Source organism: Neolamprologus multifasciatus, chromosome 19, assembly GCF_963576455.1.
Source record: "Neolamprologus multifasciatus chromosome 19, fNeoMul1.2, whole genome shotgun sequence".
Lineage (NCBI taxonomy): Eukaryota > Metazoa > Chordata > Actinopteri > Cichliformes > Cichlidae > Neolamprologus > Neolamprologus multifasciatus.
Window position 1 is genome coordinate 28,633,972 of NC_140457.1, and position 20,488 is coordinate 28,654,459.

Genomic DNA, 20,488 nt, shown 5'->3' on the forward strand with positions numbered 1-20,488 from the left:
TGGATACCCTTATGTTCGAACATGGTGTTTGTTATGGAAAAACTGTGGTTTGCATAGAAGTCCAGTAAGAGAAGAGGTTTAGATCTGCCAGGCCATTCCTCCCAGTCACGCCCCTGCAAGTCTCACTGTCATTACCCACATGACCATTGAAATCTCCCAGTAGGACAACAGAGTCCCCAGGTTGAGCAACCTCAAGCACCCCACACAGGGACTCCAAGTAGGCTGGGTACTGTGAACTGTCATTCGGCGCATAAGCGCAGATGACAGTCAGAGCCCATTCCACGACCCGAGCAGGGAAAAGACCCTCTCGCCTACCGGGTGAAACCCCAACGTACAGACAGCAAGCTGAGGAGATACTAAGATACCCACCCCGGTCCGCTGCCTCTCACCAAGGGCAACTCTCCAGGAGACTGGTTCCAGTGTCCAACCTATGCGTTGAGGTGAGACTATACTTAGCCAGTATCTCTCAACCTCAGACAGGGTGAACTATTCCCTCGATCTTCTGCTCATAGGGGGTTTTTGAATCGCTTTTTGTCTGGTCTCTCACCCATGACCAAAAGACCCCGGACACACAAACCCCTCCACCACGTTAAGGTAGCAATTCAAATTTGTTTTTACATTCCAGAAAAAAACTAATTTCTAATTTGATTCTGTCTTGCCACTTCCTGTCATGGCAACCCTGTTCTCCACCACCTAAGAATGTCTGTCTTACTACCACCACGTGAGAAGCTTCCATGTTAAATATAGTGGTGTGAAAAAGTGTTTGCCCCCTTTTTGATTTCCCCCTCTTTTGTATGTTTATCGCACTAAATGTTTTGGATAAAACCAATTTAAATATTAGACAAAGATAACACGAGTAAACACAAAATGCAGTTTCTAAATGAAGGTATTTATTATCAAGGGGGGGGAAAAAATCCAAACCTGCATGTGAATTAGTGACATGCTGGCTCCTTTTGCTGTGCTTCTGGTCTCCCTTGATACTCACCTTGTGTTTCTTCTTGCATTCTTGTATTGCTCTTGCAGTTTTTCACTTGAAAACCTCACTAAGAACTTGTCTGTTTGGAACGTCACTTACATGTAGCCTTTGGATGCCTCCTTTAACTCAGCTACCTGCTGCAGCAAGAACATTCACTTGCCTGTTCATAACCTGCCTACCCACTCTCCACTTGTCAGCTGTCTGGTACTTTCACCATACTCAGCTGACCTCTCATTAAGTAAGACAAAATCAGGTTAATCTACAACTAAACACTACAATACCTACCTGTTGGATGTTTGCTAAATTAAACTCTCTTCTCAGGCAGAGCTGTTGTGATTCCCTCTGAGCTGAGGTCAATTGTAGCTCCCAGTTACCTGTTTGCTGAGAATTCTTAATTTTTCAGTAGAACTTTGCTCCAAATCTATTCTTTGGGTCCTGCCAGAACCAAACCATAACAATATTTAATTAGCAGGGAAATTCTCAAGTGTGCAGGGCTATACTCCTTGCTTGGATCTATCTACTTAGGCTTTTTCCTTATTTTTGCTATGTTTTTGCACATTTGCTATACTTTTAACACACTTACTTCAGATTATCAAATAATTTTTAATATTAGACAAGAAATAAATAAACTAGCTGTTTTTGAGCATGATTGCATTATTAAGGGAAATAGCTATCCAAACCTACCTGGCCCAATGTTTGAAAGTAATTGCCCCCTAAAAATAGTAATTTGTTGCGCACCCTTTGGTAACGAATGGCGAGAATGCCAATGAAGCATTGGTAATAACTGGCAATGATTTTTGTTTTTTTACATGGCCGTGGAGAAAATTTGACCCACTCTTACTGTTTTGTCTTTTTGGTTAATTTGACCACATTCAAGGATTTTTGATGGCGATCGTGGCTCAAGAGTTGGGAGTTTGCCTTGTAATCGGAAGGTTGCCAGTTCAAGCCCCGGCTCGGACAGTCTAGGTTGTTGTGTCCTTGGGCAAGACACTTCACCTACCGCCTACTGGTGTTGGCCAGAAGGGCCGATGGCGCGATATGGCAGCCTCGCTTCTGTCAGTCTGCCCCAGGGCAGCTGTGGCTACAACTGTAGCTTGCCTCCACCAGTGTGTGAGTGTGTGTGTGAATGGGTGGATGACTGGGTGTGTAAAGCGCTTTGGGGTCCCTAGGGGGGACTAGTAAAAGCACTATACAAATACAGGCCATTTACCATTTACCAGTTTGACTGTTAACTGTCATGACACCAACTGGCAGGACGCAGACCAATCAGAGTTTACAGAGTTTATTAAACAAGTTTGGAATCAAGGTAGAAAACAAATGAGTAGATTGAATGGAGGCTAGCGAGCAGGGCTGAGGCAGGCTGGATCACAGGGACTCACTACACACAGTAGCTTGGAAGGCCTCCTTTACGCTAAGCAGCCTGCACAGAAGCACAAAGAAATAATCCAGGAAAGACCAAACATGAGATTGACAGCAAAGCTACTGAACCTGAGATGTTTCCACAGGTGAAGCAATGACCTGGTGGCAACTGAGGAAAACCTTCAGCCTCAAGCAGACTAAATAATTCATAGATTACACATGAGCAAGGTGAGTAAATCGGCCTAATCAGTAAATCAATCCTGCCTCATCAGGAGAGTGGAGGACCACAATGAAGGAGCCGCCTTCTGAAAACGAGCCATTAAGAAACCAAAACACACGCCAAGCCAGCACGGGAGGACTAGAGGACCGTGACATGAACAGTATGTTTAAGGTCCTCCCAACTAGACGGCTCCATAACCTTAACCTTAATCAGACTTGCTGATGTATTTTGGATCATTATCCGTGTGTTCAGGGCCTGAACTGATGACCAGACATCCAAGACGCCCAAGTCCTGAAGCAGAAAGTTAGCCCAAGGCCGTCACCCCAGCACTACCATGGCTAATTGTATGATGTTCTTATGAAATGTGTTAGTTTTATGCCAAATGTAAGTTCAACTTTTTCTCATCAGTAGTTTTGTTAGGCCGGCCACTCCTGGGAAATTACTGTTCCAAGTTTTCTCTTTTTGCACTTTTCATGCAAATAAAGCAAACTGGTAGCGCTAAGGGAGAACACAGCCACCCTACAGAGGAAGCTCAAATGCGCTGTTTGTATCTGCGATCTCCTTCTTTCCATCACCAACCAAAGCTCGTGACAATAGGTGCATCTGAAACGTTATCGTTGTTTAAAAATACTTGTGTTATCACTCACAGTGTAACGTCTTGGCACTCTGTGGATGCTGGAGAGTCTGGATGTTTTTTGTAGTGAGTTTCTCATCCAGGGTTGACGGATCACATGTGTCCTCCACCTGTATTCTTCTTTTTCTTGTAGTCTGTTAGTATTTTTCAGTTGATCAACTTTGATTCCAAACTGACTGTTGAAATGATATTCACGTCCACATCTCTTTTTATTTATTTATTTAGACTGTCATTTTTGGAAAGCTGTGCCTCTTCTGGCTTCCTCCTCAGTCAGACTTTAACATTGTTTTTTGCTGTCGAGGTGCAGGCTTCTGTCTTTTTCTGTCTCCACCGGGAGGTAAATATATCTCCTTATACAGAGAAATTGGGGTCGGGCAGTATGCACATAATATGGAAACTGTTTGCACAAGACTGTTGCCTCAGAATAACTCCGATTTACTAACATTACTACTAACTTGCATGTGGTGGTGAACAAGATAGGCCGTACACACGTTTCATAAACCTGACTGTGATTTTGCAAACTAATTTCTTCACAGGGGAAGTTTAATAAAACTTGGTTGAAACTGGATCAAACAGTAGGATTGAAAGCAGACATGCGAGTTATTCAAAAGCATTAAGGTGTTGCAATGCCCCGTCAAAGGCAATGACTCAGCCTGACTGAAATGCTCACAAACCATAATAAACTGAAACAATGTCTCAAACAAGAGGGAGGATGTTTTTTCCATAAGAGCTCAGGATTGTGGAGTCACAGTTGCAATACCAGCCCACATTTATAAAGAAACAGACACAGAGGTTACTTTGCGGTTTGAAATGAACAATGGTGAGTTGCTCATGAAACAGTCATGCATAAAACTGGAGAAAAGCCCCTTTGGGAATGTGGTGAGCTTGGAAGCAGCAACAAGGAGATGAGATTGTGCAGCCAACAATGCATGTCTTGGATAAAAGTTAGAGGAAGAAGCAAAAACACACTTTTAATCATATTTTGAAAAATCTGTTGTGTGACTGCAGCGGTTTTACTGGTATGGCACCATTACAGCAGATTTAACCGTTATATGGCTGTTGCTATGTTACAGAGCTTAGATGTGGGAGTCATCTTGACTGTAGCTATGTGGAGCATAGACAGAACAAAAGAAAATATTTAGATGCGTTTCTTTCTTTCTTTTTTAAACAGTTTATGAACAATGACAGTGTGATCCTGACCGTTGCACTTCTGGCACACATCAAACTTTTGCATGGTTAGAGGCTGCCGCAACATCGCTAATGCAAAAATGTCTTTAAGTTTTCAGAAACCAGCTTATGAAATGCAACAGTGTGATTGTGAGTGGGTACACGGACATTAGAACAGTATTTAAATTGTATTTATATAGCACCAAATCATATCAACAGGGCACTTTCTACTGTAAGGTAAAGACCCCACAATAATACAGACAGTCAGCAAGCGCTTGGCAACAGTGGGAAGGAAAACTCCCTTTGGACAGGAAGAAATCTCTGGCAGAACCAGACCAGACAAAAAGAGAGCAGCAGATTAAGAAGAGAGATTAATAATGAGTAATGAGTGAATGCAGAGAACCCACATATTGAGTAAAAAAAGTTCCCACTTTTTTAAAGTATAGTCACAACCGGATCACTGGAATACTCTGGAAGAGTGTGGGAAGTATAACATTTTATATTGAGTCAGTTTAACATGGTAAAAACAGTGAAAGCGTCGATCTGGAGCTTAGTGCAGCCGCTACGCACGGAGCTGCGGGGGAGAGGAAGGAGAAGGAGGAGACAGCGATTGCACTATTTCTGACGTCAGAATCTTGCCGCAGAGATAAGCCGCGAGGCTTAATATTAACTACAATGTTCCTTCTTTCAAAAAGAGCGACAGCGCGCCAAGGGATCGTCGAGCTGATGAACAGAGACGCTTTGCGAGACGCATTCCAAACACTTTTCTCGTTCTGCGCACCGACTCTGGCGCAGTGCACGAAACAGAGCCCAAACTATGAGCTGAGCAGATAAGAGCTGCGGTGGAGGAACTGGTCGTGTAAACGCACAAACAGAAGATGGGAACGGCGGGCGAGGATCTGCTCGTGACACTCCAGATACTACCCGGTTTCTTTTCCAACTGCCTCTTCCTTGCCCTGTACGACTCGGTGGTTCTGCTGAAGCGCGTCGTTTCGCTGCTCAGCTCTCGGTCCGCCGGCTGCGGAGAGTGGCGCCGCATGCTGACCTCGGCGGGGCTGCGCTCCATCTGGAACAGCTTCCTCCTGGACGCCTACAAGCAGGTAAACTTTTTATTTGGGTAGGGTGTAAGTGCTTCGAGTGCCTCGATGCAGTGACGTCATTCAAGCGAACTCCAAAGTGGTGTAAAAGACATGACGTGTTTCTTAGCGGCTCGCTCACCTGCCTACACGGCCGTGTGCACGAACGTTCGCGGCACGCCCTCGGAAAACTTGGTCGAGCTTTTTCATTGTCTTCGCGCAGATTGAGCTGAACTTGTTTTTCGCGTTTGGAGCTGTGCGTGTGCGTGCGCGCGCGCGGAACAATACAGTTTACACAAAGGGCCAAGATGAGAAGCGTTACAGAATCGCGTGACCAAATAGTTAATGTTGTATCACTATAACACTGTAATACGAGTATTATCAGAGCAAATACCGGTTATCACGTTATGACAGTGGATAGAAGCTGGTTGCAGTTCATGTGGAGCTGCAGCAGATGGCCCCCGTCCTCACAGCTGTGCAACTTTCTGCTATCAGGAGGCTGCTGCTACAAATTCGCTGCTAATGTTTCAAAAAGCTAATTTTGTTACGTCCTGGTGACACTGTGGCCTTTATAATACGAACACAGAGACATGTGGATACATCACAACCTGTAAAATGAAACAACATCTGTTGTTCAGCTGCTCTGATCAGACAAAATTACCAGAAGACAAATATTTTACCCACAAATTGTGTTTTTGTTTTTTTTGGGTTTTTTTTGTTGTTGTTTTGTTGTTGTTTTGGTGTGTGTGTGTGTGGGGGGGGGCTCCATAGTGCCCAGTGTCTCACCAGTGCCTCCTGTGGAACGAGAAACCGCAGAGTGGGAGTCTTTGATTATATAAGAAGTTCTCTGCAACCATGGAATTAAACCCTAATGTAACCTTTTGTTTTTTCTAATTGTCAATAGAGGTAATATATTAATTTATATCACAGTTATTAATAAGCTCACACTATAACAACAGCAAAAAAGTTCTGCTGGAAAATCATTAGTTACTCTATTAACTCTTCGTATATGTCTATACACAAGTGTGTGTGTGTGATAGCCAGACTATAGTGTGTGTCCCTTGGCTCTTTTAGCACAGCAGCCTGGGCCTGTGGGCATGTAGGGCCCTTCTCATGTTAGCACACATCACAAAAACGTTGTATCTGAAATTAACTGTACACTTCTCAAAGTGTACAACTTGTTGTGCTCCTGTAATGTAAAGTCTGACAGAGGCTCAGCGAGGACCCAGGTTCCTCTCTGCGTCCACTGTGCTGTTAGTTAAAAAAGAACCCACTGACAAATCTCTGGGGATTAACATGTTCTGTTAAGCCTCCGCACAGCCGTGGCGCATCCAGGTACCACGGCTGTGAGGAGTTTTATTTTTCCTTTCAGGCCTTTGTTTACGATTCTGCAGTCTACGCCTGACTGGCATCTGTCAGCGTTTCTGTGAACTGTAAAATGTTCAGGAATCTCCTTTAAATCTCAAGAATAAGGAATTAATAAAACGTACGTGTGAATGCTGCACAGACGACAGCTCCAGCCTGAACGTCATGATTGAGGAGTTCCTATTGGCAGGATTCATTCTGGGAAATATGTCACAAGAGATTAACTTTGGGTCTCCGTACCCACATTTTCCATCTTGTAACTGCCAAAGGCCTAGAAGACCTCAAAGCCTGTTTGACCTCCAAGCAGTTCTTGGCAGATATGGTTCGTTCCTGCAGTAAAGACAAAAAAGTATTTTTCCTGTGCCAAGGCAAGAACCCAGTATGTAAACATCACAGTTTATCTGTCTGCCTACATGTTTCTTTCAATATTATTACGTAAAAACTAACAGGCCAAACTTGGAGAGAATGTGGTGAGCAGCACGCCGTGATCGGGGTCGGCATGCACGTGGTCTAAGGAGCTCTTCAGAGAAGCTTCTTCAGAACGAAGAAGGTGAAACGTCTTCAAGCAACCTAAAGAAGTCCACATGTGTATTTTAGCTTGATGACAGTATAACAAACTGCTTAGTAGGGCTGCACGCGTATATAAATAAATATTACACGTAAATATTGAGGTGAAAAGGAACAGTTTGTCCCGGACTTCAGCTACAATGAAAAAGACACAAAGCTGGATTTATTCTGTCATGACGCTGCAGCTGCCTCTTCTTCTCTCTCCTGTTTCTACTTCAATCATGAAACTGATCAATGATCAGCTGATCGGTGTTTCTGCCGCAAGTCCCATCTCTTTTGCTTGTTTATCTCCCGCTTTGCACCAGAAAGAAGAAACCAGCCAATGTCGCGTTAAACAACAGCAGCACGTTTAAGTTTGATCAGCTGTTGTTAGAATTGATTTAATATTAATTTCTAGTATCAGCTGATGTTTGCTGGAGCCACAGCTGTGAAGCTGCTGGTCATGATGGTTTGGATATGTGGTGAGAGGGAAACATGAAACCAGGAGATGTCCTTACTGAATCATCAGAGCTGAACAGGTGATGCAGAAACAGGTTTACCTTTTAGGTGACATGAATGAGTTGAAGTGATGAACTGTTTCTGAGAGACAAATAACACCAGGATCCTTTTCTAAGCAGCTGACAGCTGGTAACTGTGCAGGGGCGGGTCTAGCAAAGCGTTGCCAGGGGGCAGGTAGGGCATTAACAGGGAGAGGGGGGCACAAAGAAATACTTTTCTTTCTTATTCTCATTTAAAATGTCTCGCTGTTACTAAATAATTATCTGAGTCTTACAACAAGCGATTGATAGATTGATACATATATACCATCAAAACAGTGAACATCACTGTCACAACAGCGTTTGTTTTCATTCAAAGGCTTTATGATTTTTCCTATAATGGTGGGCCAGTCTCTAGTCAAAATGCCCGGGACAATTTTTTGTCCCAGTCCAGCTCTGTATGCAGCTCATCTGCAGTCTGGTGTTACCTACATCTTCCTATTCAGAAGGCAGAATTTCAGAGTTCTGAGTACAATCAAAGCACCACGACTGCAGTTTTTGTGTTGGATGTAAAAAGCGCACATGACGCTGTGACGTAGGCTAGAATCATGGCGGCAGTCGACGACGGTCCAGGCGTGGGATTTCTCTCGTGGAAATATGCACATTATCTTTTCCTTTCTATTGGTAGGTGGCACAGAGCACTTGTGGCAAGTAAGCAAGCTAGAAGACTGGCAAAGTTATGGAAGCAACACATTAACAAGAGAATTCAGAGTAAAACCAAAGTTACTTTTCCTAGTAACTAGTTACTTTGAAGGTAACGAGTAACTTGAAGTAATTGAGTTACTTTTGATAGTAATGTAACTAAGTTACTAATTTAAAGTAACTTACTCAACACTGGACATACTGGATTCATTTTGAGAAAAGTGTTCTGTGTAATAGATTACTTTTTTTGAGTTACGACCCAACACTGGTCACAACAAAGTGGGGAAATGAGCTCACAGCAGGCGATTAATCTGCACAAATGTTGATATGCTGCTCAAAGCCAATGAGAATCAATAAGCAATATCAATAATGGAATTGGAATCACCAAATTCCTATTTTAATTTTCTTTGTTCACTTACTCAGCAGTTTTAAAGTGTTTATTTATTCCTTTTTCTTTATCCATCCATCTTCTTCTGCTTATCCGAGGCCGGGTCGCGGGGGCAGCAGCCCAATCAGAGAAGCCCAGACCTCCCTCTCCCCAGCCACCTCCTCCAGCTTATCCGGGGGAACACCAAGGCGTTCCCAGGCCAGCCGAGAGATATAATCTCTCCAGCGTGTCCTGGGTCTGCCCCGGGGCCTCCTCCTGGTGGGACATGCCTGGAACACCTCACCCAGGAGGCGCCCAGGGGGCATCCTTGTCAGATGCCCGAACCACCTCAGCTGGCTCCTTTCGATGTGGAGCAGCAGCGGCTCTACTCTGAGCCCCTCCCGCATGGCCGAACTTCTCACCCTATCTCTAAGGGAGAGGCCAGCCACCCTTCAGAGGAAGCTCATTTCCGCCGCTTGTATCCGCGATCTCGTCCTTTCGGTCACTACCCACAGCTCGTGGCCATAGGTGAGGGTAGGGACGTAGATCGACCGGTAAATTGAGAGCTTCGCTTTTACACTCAGCTCCCTCTTCACCACAGCAGAGGTGCAGCATCCACATCACTGCAGCCGCAGCACCAATCCGTCTGTCGATCTCCGGCTCCCTTCTCCCATCACTCGCGAACAAGACCCCGAGATACTTAAACTCCTCCACTTGGGCGAGGAACTCATCCCCGACCCGGAGTGGGCACTCCACATTTTTCTTTATTTTTCTATATTAGCTTATTTAGTTGTATTTACTCAAAATTACTTCTGTAATCTTCTTTCTTTACAGGCCAGTGGGTGCAAAGTTGACTCTTTGACTTGTTTTACATCACAGCCTCCTATTTTCAATACCAATGCAGAAACGCCTAATCGTTTTCTTTTATCTTGAGAAATGATAATTGTGTGTTATTCCTCTCACCAAAATCTCTTCCTTAGTAATGCCGTTCAGCGTTTGATGCTCAGATGTGTGCACGTTTTGGCCCATATTGCTTTTATCCTGAATGAGCCATGATTCATGATTCAGCTCAACCTGCGGGACAGACACTCAGTTCAATTCAACTTTGCTTATACAGCACCACATCACAACAATAGAGCCTCGAGGCGCTTTATATTGTAAGGTAAAGAACCAACAATAACACAGAGAAAACGGCAACAATAAGGCGACTGCCTATGATCAAGCACTGGGCGACAATGGGAAGGAAAAACTCCCTTTTAACAGGAAGAGACCAGCAGAACCAGGCTCAGGAAGCCATCTGTCCTCCATCACCGGTCAGGTGAGGAGGACAGGACAAAGACACGCTAATGATTAAATACAGAGTAGTGTATTAAGACATAGTGAGTGACATCCTGTCCACTTTTAAGATTAGGCTTAAAAGCTTAAAGCTTATAGATAGTGGATCACCCTGAACCCTCACTGCTGTAGACCTGTGCTCTCCTCTATGAAGCACGTTCAGGTGATTGTTGTTGGCGCTGTGTGTGTGTTGTAGACATAATTATAACCCCATACTGAAAGCACAATGCCAGATGCTTTGCAATAGCAACAGTTGAACTATACCAGGCCCAATATGCTGAAAAAAGCACAAATGCAAATCCCAGTTCTTCTTCTTCTTCATGTGCACACCGTCTACATCAAGTGTTCATCTCTATTTTACCTCTTTAGGTGAAACTTGGCTGTGAGGCACCCAATTCCAAAGTGGTGAAGGTGCCTGATGGCCCTCGGTGGAGCAGCACCATCAGAATCCAAAATGGGGGTGAGTGCAGACTTCTGGATTTTGAGTCATCAGATCGCCCCCTGGTGGTCAACTTTGGCTCAGCCACCTGACCCCCCTTCATCAGCCACCTGCCGGCTTTCCGGCAGTTAGTGGAAGACTTCAGCGACGTGGCTGATTTCCTGTTAGTGTACATTGATGAGGCTCATCCGTCCGATGGCTGGGTGGCCCCTCCCATGGGTCCGTGCTCCTTCAGTTTCCGGAAACACCAGAACCTGGAGGAAAGGATGGGAGCGGCACGTCAACTCACTGAGCACTTTTCTTTGCCGCCGCAGTGTCAACTGGTTGCTGACTGCATGGACAACAATGCGAATGTGGCTTACGGTGTGTCCAACGAACGGGTGTGTATAGTGCAACAAAAAAAGATTGCCTACCTGGGGGGCAAAGGGCCATTTTTTTACAATTTGAAGGATGTGCGGCAGTGGCTGGAACAGAGTTATGGTAGACGGTAGGAGGATTAAAAGTGCCTTTTTAAAATGTTGAAAACAGATTATTTGGTTTTGTAAGAATGTGTTGTGATGGTATTCTTTACCAAAAGCTGTAGCGAAGGGTCCCTTTTACCAAAAAAGGGGGAAAAAGGGCAACAGACAACTCAACCAGCATCTTAATCAAGTCAACCTCACCCTCCTCACCTCACGCCTTACCTCCTGAACTAAAGTCAAGTCTTTTCCATACAAATATTGTGCATAAACGTGCGTATTTATTTCAGAGTTTGTCCGAATTACTCGCTGTCAGCAGATCAGACATGCGACCCGTCTCCAGACAGCTGACAGAGCAGTGAAACAACAGCAGCAGTAGCTGGGAGGATGTTAGTCCAGCTGCACACACAGAGGAAAGATGCTGAGTTCTAGTATTTCTTAGTTTGGTAAAAATGTTTTTACATCTCACCTGATGAATGTGTTATTGAGACTGAATCTCTAGAAGACTGCGAGTCAACTGCTTTCAAAACCTTGAGCTAACAGCCACATTAAATCTAGTAATTTGATAATGAGCACTGAACACAATCCAAAATATGACGTGTAGGCACAGTGAAGAAGTACATACACAGATTATTGTTGAAAGCATCTGATCACTGCACATGTACTTTGCATGTAGACACAGACTGAAGTGAGCCTTTATAGATGATTTGCATGGTTTGCAAAGGAAGAAGCACTTTTGTTGACTTTATGACCAGATCTTTTTCCAGGAAGTTCCAGGAAGGGCTGCATGGAAAATTCTAGGCAGACGCTCAGGGGGATGATGGGTATTACCAAGTGCAAAATTTATTGTCAGTAAGTGAAGCGTGTATCTTTCCGAATGTTTGATGGTTCGTCTTGTAAAGTGATAGTTTGGTTAAACTCTTATGCCACGAGTAAACTGCTTTGGGTTAAGGTTAGGTTGCATCTGAACATTCACAATTTCACATTTAACTGGAAGTCCTTACCTTTCAAACCAAGTCTTTGCTTTTGGCTCTTTGTTATAAGATATCCGTTTAGATATGCAATAACGATGAACCTAACCCTAGCCCATACTTGTCATTGGTGACTCTGTGCATGTTAATAGACCTGCTGTTTCATCGATGTCACCTTCTTTGCACACTCTGAGAAAAGGCTTAAAAGGGTCAACTTTTGGTTGAGCATTTCATTTGAAGTTAAAATAAATAACTGGCAGTATTAATGGAAATGCACCAGCACATTACAAATGTGGATAAAACGACTGTTATCTAGCTGTTACTCTGACAACAGGCTGTGTGTGCCTATAAACAAATCAGTCAACTAAGCTTTGTTCATGAACTATCAAGTGATCTGCACCTTCGGTCGAAAGTACGCCCCCTAACTAACAGAAGAGCTCTGTTTTGTTTTTGTTTTTTAATTAATATCTTTTCAAATATTCATTGATAAACATGTTTTGAGTCAGATCTCAGCCTCCTGCATACAGCTCTCTCTCTCATGTCTTGTGAAGAATTCATTTCATGAAGATTTCATTTTTAAATGCATATTTAACAGCTAAATGTAGATTAATTTCAGATTTAAATCAAAATATGAACAGTGGAAGTTCAGTAACTGTTCGGGTGATTCTTTTCAAATGAAAGCTCCTTCGAACAGATGCTTCGTCCTGGTCACAGTGACAAAGGTGTGCAAATGAAAACCTTTGACGAAAGAGTCCACAGCTCAGTCTCTGGTTGGATGGAGAACAGCGCCTGGTCAACGTGACGCAGATCCAAAGCATCTGATTTCATTGTCACTCTGCTAACGTCTCAATGACTGATATCAATAGCTCTATTGTCCATTCTCTTCACTGTACTTTGCCATTATTTGAAGCGTAATGTATATTTTTATATGTCGAAGGAAAAATAAGTGGAAAATAAACATGAATGTGTTTGTGTGGAATTCTTTTATATGTTGTCTCTGCACCCCGTGCACAAAAGAGTCCTTTGCTTCAGCATTTCAAATAAACAGTATAATGTGTTTACTGCAAAACTTCAAAAAATAGAGTAGTTTACATCCAGGGATCGAAGATGCATCCATCACGTTCCTCTTATCCTTGTTGGGGTCGGGGGTGGGGAGCATGTCCCCTGGCAGGGTACACCCTGGACGGGTCGCCAGTCTGTCGCAGGGATGGATCGAAATTCTCCTTTTCCAGAAATCCAGAAAGGATTTTATTTACTTTCAGTGGGACTTTTTTTTACTCTCCAAAAATAAATATGAATGATGAACTCGTACTGTGAAACTGGCCATGCAGATAAATAACTGCAGGAGCCGTTTAAAAAGTCCAAACACCAAGAACGTTGTTAGACAGAGGGGATTTCTATTTCCTAATTTATTGATGAATCTTAGCAAACTTATTAACTAAAACTAAAAAGTAGATGTGTGATATGTTGGTAACATGCAGAAGGTTTGCAAAATGAGGTGAAATCTTGCGGACACTCACCTGATCTACTAAAGCACAATCTTGAGAAGTCATTGATCCACGTTCTTCAAAACACTGTGTGCAAATCAACCTCTAATATTCTCTCCTGATGATAATGAGTCCGTCTCAACATCAAAAGTACGTCTTCATTTGCTGTCGTCAACAGCCTAAAGTAATAATTATAAGAAATGCTTTCATATAAAGCTGTTAACAGCTGCTCCACCACATACTGCAGTTCTGCTGTTGGAGGTCAGGTACAACACTGACACCATGAGGTCGAGGGGGGTCATGTACAGAACTGGTTGTTTTATTTTTGTTTGATAAGAACATTTTCTTAATCTTTGTCGTTTCACCATCCAGCCACCATTTGACAGAAGTTCTTATAAAGGATGTTTTACACCTATAGATGAGCACAACCAGCTGTCAAGAATTAGGAGTTTGGTTGTTTCTGCTCTTGATTCACTTAAAGCTTGTGTGGTGAACATACAAACGTGACAAGCACACATTGTTTGGGCCTTTTAAGGATGTTGTTAGCATGTTTAGATAAATGTCAAAGACGTCACACACCAGGCTCTAAGCGTGTGACAAACGCTGCAGTCAAGACTAACTGCTTACAACGAGCTCCTGTGTGTACACTCACATCTACTAAAGCACATCCTGGTTGAATCAAATATTAACGATCCTGTTTGTTCAGCTTCACTTATTCAGTATTATTAAATAGCATCGAGCTCCTTATTTTCTTTTCTCATTTCATTGTATCCATAGTGACCCAAATATTCTGACGACGCCTACATATAATGTCATGAATGTATACTGATTATATACAGGACATATTGTGTTTATATATTGGACACATTTATGGGCACACTGCTAAAAGAATGTGGTTGTATACAACTCAAAAAGATTCAGGCTTTCATGGTCGCTGGTCTTCTCTTGTTGGCTTTTTCTCCCTCATGTCTGTGTTGTTACAAACGTTCCCACATCCTTATTAGTTACCCACCCGTCAAACTTAACTCACCTGCTCCTCATTGGGTCGTTGTGCCAGCTATTTCTATTGGTATTCTATTGAACACAACACAAAGCCATCTTTGACACGCTAGAAGCATCTCGACCTACAATCCATCAAATCCACCAAGTTTTTATCAGAAGCGATTTTTGGTTGAAAAATGATGTCCTAGTTCAGCCAAAGAGGAAAGATAACTTTTGTTGTACCAACTTCTCCGTAGATTGTTTCCTCCAGCATGGTGGTAAGTTGGCTCCTCTTGTTTGATGTTCACCTTCATATGTTCTGCTTGCTTTTCATCTGGTCTCTGGTTGACTATGAAACTTACCTGCCTTGTCCCATGGCAGTTCTGTTCACTGCTAGACCCAGTCCTTGTTGTTCTTGCAGCTATCCACCTCACTCCAGTAAATACTACGCTTTGGATAAGCAGTAGAGAGTGAGCACCTCTCCCTCTCAAGTTCCCTCCCTGGACCTCAACCTCAGACTCTTCATTTATAGTAACGGAAGCTGATGAAGGCCTCAAGTATAGCAATGATTTAGAAACACCTTGGCTTTCTCTTATAATGAAGAATGCATTTCTTAAAAATATGACTGTTAGCATGTTGTATTTCCATAAAAGCAGAGGTTAAAGTGGACGGGCACAATCTGGAACAGCCTTCCAACACATTCAGGTAATGAGCAGTTAAATCTGATAGGCAGGTGAATGCATACTGCTATTGAATTAATTTTTCATGTGCTGCAGCTTAGCAGTCCTCCCAGTGATAGCACTGAGATACATCCTCTGTAAATAAGAAAGTAATGACATTCCACAGCTAGCTTACACTTCCAATACACCCTTTGTTCTTCCCCCTCAGGTGCAGATATAAATAAATTTGAAGTCGGAGTATTTCAGCATTTAGCTAGTACTACAAAATAAGAGCAAACATAAGCAGAGTAACATTTTTTAGAGCGTCAGGTAATTTCACATGTAACTTTTCAAACATCTCAACAAATGCAGCCAGTTTGGCACAAAAAGTATCTGTTAGCCAAAGTTTAATGCTGCTCGAAAAAAAAGTGCAACAGTGAGAGATGAAGAAAGACGGGACAGGACATTTACTGCAAGCTAAAGTGGTTAGTTTGCATTACTGTGGTGAAATGCACAGCGATGTACTGTGATGGGACTGGTGCAGGAGCAGGCTGTGGCGTTCATGGTCAACATTAAGTTACATCAAAGATAACAGAAATCAATTTATACTTAAGGTAAAGACCAAGATGATCCAAATGTTACCTCCGGTAGTACCTTTATGCTCTCGGAAATCAGTCATACAACTCATGTAACATGAGGTTACATCTTGTTGAATTCCCTTGCTTGAATCCACAAAGAGCAGTGAGACGCGAGTAACAGCAAACTGATCACAGCGTGAACACAAAACTCTGCTTAATCTCACAAAGAAGTTGTTGACTTAATAAATGTGACGGGTTTTGCCCCCATGCTGCACCGCATACCCAATGTTATTCTCCAACGATATCTCCAAGAAGTTTCACCCTCAACATAGTGATTAACCTGCAACACTGAAGACACCATGAAATAATACATATGGAGTTTTCTGTGAGCTGAATATAATTCGACCTAAAGCCACAGTTGAGTATCTGTTGGCAGCACATCGAGGGCTGATCACCGTTAGCGGGCCCGCCTCGAGACTTACTGGGTTGTAATTTTCCAAAGGCTCATATGTCTACAACATGTGGATATTCTACTGTGTACCTGTCTCACGGTCTCCTGGGGCCTGTACTGATAATTATAATTTTTTCAGAGGAGAACTGCAAAAATGATTTGGTAAGCATACAGTTAAAGGTTTAGTGTCATCACTAAACTGTTAAACTGTTAAACTGTTAAACTGTTAAACTGTGGGGTTTTTAGAGGTAACCAGAAGGTGTTAATTTTAGCTAATAGAAAAATTAAAGATAGATTTCTTGTCAAAAAAAGAAAATTACAGACAAAAATGACATGAATAAAAAAGTTTTTCAATGCCAGTAACTTCTTTCAGCATTGTTGTCATGACAGTTTCAGTGTCAAAGAAATGAAACAAAACAAAAAACCAAAACAAATTTACAACATAGATGATGATTCACACAGAATGCTCAAAAGGCGTTGTCTCCTTATTTTGCACTTTCACAACCTCAGTCTCAGTTCTAATTTCCTATTCGTCAGAAGAATGTTAAATGCTTATTGACGGTGGACTCATCTCTGTGCTTGTCCTGCTAGACCTCAGTGCAGCGTTCGATACTGTTGACCATAATATCCTATTAGAGTGATTAGAACATGCTGTAGGTATTACAGGTACTGCGCTGCAGTGGTTTGTATCATATCTATCTAATAGACTCCAATTTGTGCATGTAAATGGAGAGTCCTCTTCACACACTGAGGTTAATTATGGAGTTCCACAGGGTTCAGTGCTAGGACCAATTCTGTTTACATTATACATGCTTCCCCTAGGCAGCATCATTAGAAGACATAGCATACATTTTCACTGCTATGCAGATGACACCCAGCTCTATCTGTCCATGAAGCCAGATAACACACACCAATGAGTTAAACTGCAGGAATGTCTTAAAGACATAAAGACTTGGATGGCCGCTAACTTTCTGCTTCTTAATTCAGATCAAACTGAGGTCATTGTACTCGGCGCTGAAAAGCTTAGAAATATGGTATCTAACCAGATTCTTACTCTGGATGGCATTACCTTGGCCTCCAGTAACACTGTGAGGAACCTTGGAGTCATTTTTGACCAGGACATGTCCTTCAACGCACATATTAAACAAATATGTAAGACTGCGTTCTTCCATTTGTGCAACATCTCTAAAATTAGAAATATCCTGTCTCAGAGTGACGCTGAAAAACTAGTTCATGCATTTATTACTTCCAGGCTGGACGACTGTAATTCATTATTATCAGGAAGTCCTAAAAACTCCCTGAAAAGCCTTCAGCTAATCCAAAATGCTGCAGCAAGAGTCCTGACAGGGACTAGAAAGAGAGAGTGTACATCATCCATACAAGGTCTTGTCTAAGAGGAATAACACTGTATTAGCCCCACAGAACAGTTTACTTGTGGTTCGTAAGACATTTAAAAGTAGAGGCAGAGCCTTCAGCTTTCATTTGAGGAGAAAAGCTAAAAGTTTTTATAGTTTTTAAACTGTTTTCCTCTGAGAAATAGTATGCCTGATTCTGTGATGAGATTTGTGGTAAATGTCACAACGGTTTAGTATTTTAGTGAAGACTAAGCATATTTACCCAACGAGTACAGTATAACGTCTGAAGAAAAAAAGTTTTATTTGTTATCAAACTGATGGAAAAAGGTTATGAAAAGTAACAATTGTGACAAAAATGTGATTTCTAAGAAAAAGACTGCACCTGGTGACTTAATGACAATGACAGGTAATGGAAACATAAAAGGACAATTAAGCAATGATTTATGGTCCCACAGAACTTTGAACGCCCGTTCTTTTGTTGTCTCTTTGTCATAAATCTGATGTTGTTCTTTCCAAAAAACTTAAAATGAAACTAAACAAATCAGTGCTGTCACCCAGAACAAGAAAGTCATGGTACAGAAGAAAGGGCACGTTGTATTTGTCGGACAGTAATTAAATATTCATGCAACTTTAGAAACATCTCTTTTTAGATTTCTAGGCTAACAATACATTTTATTCTTTATGAATAGCAATATGATTCTTCACATTCTCGTTAGAGTCTTTCTCCATGTAAATTAATAACAGTTAATAAATTTCTCATGAAATCTGTTGATAAACCATGTGTTTAGTCTGTACAATAGTGGTACTAAAAATTACAACTGTCATGGTATATGTACAATTTACTACCTACAAAGTACAACAGATAGCATGTAATAAAATATGTAAACAAATTTCTTCTTTTTTGACACAGTTGACTGCGATAGCAGATAGAATTCACACTTTCAACATTAGATTTATTTCTGTATACACATTTGTTAACAGTGTTGTAGTACTGCATTTGTCTTCTTCCTGACACCTCCATAAAAAAGAGAATGATACGCAATGAACCAACACACAATTTTGCAAAGAGAGAAGACCACCACTAGCTATGCGTCGATATTAGACCTTTTTCTTTTGCAGGTTTTTCAGCAGTTTTCAGGGGCTCAGGGCAAGTCCCAATCTAATGATGACGTTTTGGCTTGTGCATTAAAGAGAACGTGGTCCAAGTCGAACACTGCATACTGGACTTGTGCTATACCATATGAATCGGGATGGCATGCATTTTACAATCACGTGTTTCTTACCGAGAGCGAGCTCTCTCCACAAAGCTTCACTGTGTCAGCCAGACAATGAGAATAATTGTGTCATGAGGTATGCCCTCTCCATTAGTTTATACACAGAAATCATTTTCTTTTCTTGCTGTTCTTTTGTTGGTTTCTCATTAGCCTGGAGCAAAAATAGTTAAGACACAGCACTTATTTATAAACCATAAAAATTGGTAATATTTTGATACAAGAGTCCTTTATTTTTACAACCATTGTGTGCCTGACCCCCTCTTGTTAAGCACTATGTTGTTTACATGCTGAAAAGGTGTAATTTTATGAGCCTTTTGTAATTAACAATTTCACAAAAAATTGTTTAATGCCAAGGATCACGTAGCTCTAAAAGTCACTTAGGAGAATGATGCTGTGAAGTATTTCTCTACCGATAATGTCTCTGACCAGATAGAAGAGGAAGGTCTCTAAAGTTGCTATTTAACCTTGTCATTAAGCTTTTGCTTAATAGTAAGTGTGCTTTATGTTACAGTACATATCATCAGTTCAACTACTCAGCACAGTATAAGAATTTTCAAGTTCCATATTATACCATCATTTGTCATAGCTCCTCACGAGGAAACTGATAAGTTCTCTTAGTGCTCTCTTTCTTCGCTCTCTCGTGTACACGAAAGTCTCACAGTCACACATAATACTCCTTATCCTTGTTTTTCTGTCTCTTGTTGCTGCCTTTCAAGCTCTGCTGTTTGTCCTTCATGACAGCGCCATTGCTCTGCACAGCCGAGTTGGTTATGTAGTTCCTGCTCTCGTCCACCTGGTAGGAGCCTTCATCCCTGTTCCTGTACTTATACATGGCATATAGAAGGATGAGGATGCACAGGGCAGCGGCCGCCACTATTCCGATGACCATCCCGGTGGTGCTGCTAGATTCGCGGACCACTTCCGAGGGCCCTGGAACTCGCCTGACGCCTGGCTCTGTGGGAAGTGCTGTGGGTATATTACGGAACATTGGGGAGGTTATTAATGGGCCCCTCAGCTTGGTGCTGTCTACCTCAAAGGATGTGGGCAATGGAAGCAACGCTAGGTCGGGCCGGGGTTTTAGCTCGCGGTTATTCGTTTTGCCAGCTGGCTGTTTGGAGGGTTGCGGTGGAGGCAGAGGTGGTGGTGGTGCGGCTCTGGTCGGCGGTTCGTGCTATGGCGATAGTGGTAGTCCTACTGCGTCTGGAGATGGAAGGTTTGTTACGTATAAAAGTCTTGGTTGCATTTGCTTTGGAGTCACCTTGAAAGCCTGACGTGGACAAGGTCTTATCTGTTACCAAGAAGAAGGTTGAGTAAAAATCTTCATCATCAGTAGGGTGGCAGCTTAGACTTGAACGCTTTCCCAGAGCCATACCCCGATATCACCAAGCCATCATCATCACAATCATCGCTGCCTCGGTCCGACAAGCAAGGTAGCCCCGCCTCAGTGGCCTTGGACAGGGACTCTTTGGTGGTCTCAAAATGGTGAGGAGTGGGTGGTGGGTTGAGGGAGTGGGAATGAAGGGTGTACAAGGAGCTACAGAGGGGTGCACTAATGGATCCTCAAGTATTTTGACGACTAACTCATCTCCTG

At 42.4% G+C, this 20,488-nt stretch overlaps 2 protein-coding genes across 5 annotated transcripts in view; one reads left to right on the plus strand and one right to left on the minus strand.

Moving 5' to 3' along the window:
- Positions 1-4,934: 4,934 nt before the first annotated feature.
- Positions 4,935-13,091, plus strand: dio2 (iodothyronine deiodinase 2). The gene is made up of 2 exons (XM_085144007.1): positions 4,935-5,456; positions 10,614-13,091. The coding sequence occupies exons 1-2, from the start codon at positions 5,235-5,237 to the stop codon at positions 11,172-11,174; spliced, it is 783 nt and encodes a 260-aa protein (XP_085000133.1). The 5' UTR covers positions 4,935-5,234; the 3' UTR covers positions 11,175-13,091.
- A 2,366-nt stretch (positions 13,092-15,457) lies between these two features.
- nrxn3a (neurexin 3a) overlaps positions 15,458-20,488 on the minus strand; it is a 190,859-nt gene continuing 185,828 nt past the window's right edge. For 2 of the 4 annotated variants that reach the window (XM_085144003.1, XM_085144002.1), the window contains exon 24: positions 15,458-19,863. In XM_085144003.1, coding sequence (XP_085000129.1) covers positions 19,559-19,863 — 305 coding nt within the window. In that variant the 3' untranslated portion in view covers positions 15,458-19,558. Of the gene's footprint in view, positions 19,864-20,361; positions 20,486-20,488 lie in introns of those variants that run through there. The other 2 variants (XR_014871261.1, XR_014871262.1) reach the window with 1 other exon arrangement.